At 51.7% G+C, this 2,709-nt stretch overlaps 1 protein-coding gene across 2 annotated transcripts in view; it reads left to right on the forward strand.

Moving 5' to 3' along the window:
• The first annotated feature begins 2,097 nt into the window (after positions 1–2,097).
• MFSD2A (MFSD2 lysolipid transporter A, lysophospholipid) overlaps positions 2,098–2,709 on the forward strand; it is a 35,114-nt gene continuing 34,502 nt past the window's right edge. For both annotated transcript variants that reach the window (XM_069068034.1, XM_069068035.1), the window contains exon 1: positions 2,098–2,410. In XM_069068034.1, the coding sequence (XP_068924135.1) occupies positions 2,321–2,410 (90 nt within the window). In that variant the 5' untranslated portion in view covers positions 2,098–2,320. The remainder of the gene's footprint in view (positions 2,411–2,709) is intronic.

Here is a 2,709-nt window from a genome sequence, read left to right on the forward strand (position 1 = left end):
ATACAACAAGAAAATCCTTCTTCAGGGCTTCTGAACCAACAGAAAGGTTCCCAGACCCCTGCAACAACAGCACTGTCCTTCACCAGTGGACAGTATTCATTCTGTCTGCAGGACAGTCTCCAGACCCCTGCAACAACAGCACTGTCCTTCACCAGTGGACAGTATTCACTCTCTGTCTGCAGGACAGTCTCAGGGCTTCTTAGCGAACAGCCAGGTTCCAGGACTTCTTCAACAGGCCTGTCTTTCACCAGTGGACAAATCTGGCAAAACAACATCAAAACAGACAGACAAAGTACCAGCAAAACAGCCATGTCTCCTCAGTCCTTGGCAGCTCAGGGGGCAGGTATCAAAAGTCCAGGGCAATTCAAAGTGGCCACCAGCAATTCTCTTAGTCTCTCTCTCTGCCTCCACGTGGGTGCTGCTTCCAAAAAGGTCTCTTCTGCCTCTCTCTTGTGTCTCTCCAAATCTATGTCACCAGCTCCTCCCAGTTCAGGACTTTCTTTTCACATCAACAAGCCCATCCCACAGGTGGGATTAACAAACTCTGGGTTTTAACACAATCAATTTGAAAACCAAGCCAAAACCGGGGAATCTTTAATTGCCATTACTATCACACATACCAGCAACTGTTTCCTTTTGGAGTAGGGAGGGGCTAAGTGGGACTAAAAATGGACCAACCTGAGTGTGAGTGATCTGTGCAGAGTAAAATTCAGAGTTACCTCAGCCCAGCTGGGCCAGACTTTAGGGGCGCCCCTGGGAGCCGTTGCAGGTGGTACAGAGCTGCTTATGCAGGGGGCTGGCAAAGTAGTCCTTACTTCCTCAGACTGCCGTGAGACAATCTATGTAAATTTCTTTGAAAAACTAAATCTCAAGGTTATTAATTTTCAATATTGGTCTCTATCGATATCTGTTGTTTTGACGTTGCTTAGATCTCCGCCCCCCCCCCAACAAAATGTGATTGTTATTATCAGTATGCTTTAACATTTGATTAGACTATGAAGCAGCAAAAAAACACCCCAAAGGCTGGCTCTTCGTTCAGACTTCAGATCTCTCTCTAAATCTCCAGTTTGGGGATAGTTGTTTCAGACCAGGGACTTGATTTTATAAACATGTTAATTAAGATGGCTTTGCACCAGTTCTTTAATAAGTAAGTTCAGTCTTCTAGTTCCCCAGAGCTATAATTGCCCTCTCACTGCCCCATTACCTCTAATTTCCATATAGTATCCCTCCACAGAAAGGGCAAGAGCCCTTTCACTCCCTCTCACATTGTCATGTATAAGCCTACTTCCATATAGTATCCCCCAATAGAATGTAAATTCCTAGAGGCTAGGGACTGGTTTTCCTTTGGTCTTTGTATCGTCTTCTACTTGGCTTTGGTTATTTTTCAGCCTCTTTGAGACCCCTGGAATTTACTTGTTCCAGGGATTTTCTTGGCAAAGATACTGAAGTGGTTTGCCATTTCCTTCTCCAGTGTGTTCCCATTTTACAGAAGAGGACCTGAGGTAAAGTAGGGTTAAGGAACTTGCCTAGGGTCACACTGTCTGAGGTCGAATTTCAACTCAGATCGTATTTAGCAGATACTTAATACTGTAAATGCTTGGAGAATGGCTCTGCGGGGCTGAGACCAGGCCTGGGAAGCCCCAACGGAGGGTGGGCTGGCCCGCTATTCCAGGAGACTCCCGAGGATCGTAGCAGCTGCCCATGGGCGCAGCCTGAGCTCTGAAGAGGACCCTTCCTTTGGCCCCAAGACTGAGTGAGAATGGGCTTCTCAGAACTCGGATACTAGGGTCCTTTTCTCTCCCGTGGAAGAATAGTGCTGTGGTCCAGCTGGCTTGTCCTCTCGTACCTGGCACTGGACCGCTCCTCGGCGGTTGGGGCAAAGCCCCCAGGCACCAGGTGAAGGAAGGACAAAAGGGGCCCAGGGAGTGGAAGGGTGCTAAGTGTCTGCCCAGGAGCTGTTGGTATCGTAAGAGATCAGGGAGCCTCGGGCATCGCCGAAGGTCGGGCCAGTGCCCGGGGCGGGGCCGGGGGCAGGACTCTTTGATTGGCAGGGGGCGGACCTGTGAGGCAGGTCCTTAAGAAGGCGGAGGAGGGAAAGTCGAGAAAAGACCGAAGAGAGGCGGGGTAGGGAAGCACACACACGCGCACGCACACGCACACATACACACATAAGCAGGGGGGGTGGGGGGAAAGAAAGAAAGAAAGCGGGAGGGCAGAGAGCTCTTTGCCGGCTCCGCCGCCTGGCGCTTTGCTTTCCCCTGCCTTTTCATTCAAAGACGAGCGCGGCCCCAGGAGCCCCAGCTCTGCTCGGATCCTGGCCATGGCCAAAGGCGAGGGCGCAGAGAGCGGTTCAGCCACCGGACTGCTACCCCCGGGCATCCTCCGAGGCGAGGAGAACGGTCGGACTCAGGTGAGAAGGACTCAGTGGGGGAGTAGGACAATGTTAAGGGATTGGGGCAAGGATGGCGGCGGCTCAGGGTTGAAGGATCACAGGTCCGGGGGATGGCAAATAGCTGAAGGGGTAAAGTGGCATGTGGTGGCAGTTGTAGGGGACCCATTGCGGAAGCGGGCGACATATGAGGAACAGAGGATAGAAGGGGTACGAGTCTAGGGGAGCCTGGAAGCCCGGAGCTGGAGGATGGGGAGCAACCAGATCTAGGGGATAGAATGCCGGGATACAGAGCTGAGAGAACTGGGGACGTACAGCAG

The sequence above is a fragment of the Petaurus breviceps genome, unplaced genomic scaffold (genome assembly GCF_028583685.1).
Source record: "Petaurus breviceps papuanus isolate PSGF00001 unplaced genomic scaffold, PetGlider_PUasm1.0 90760, whole genome shotgun sequence".
Classification (NCBI taxonomy): Eukaryota; Metazoa; Chordata; class Mammalia; order Diprotodontia; family Petauridae; genus Petaurus; species Petaurus breviceps.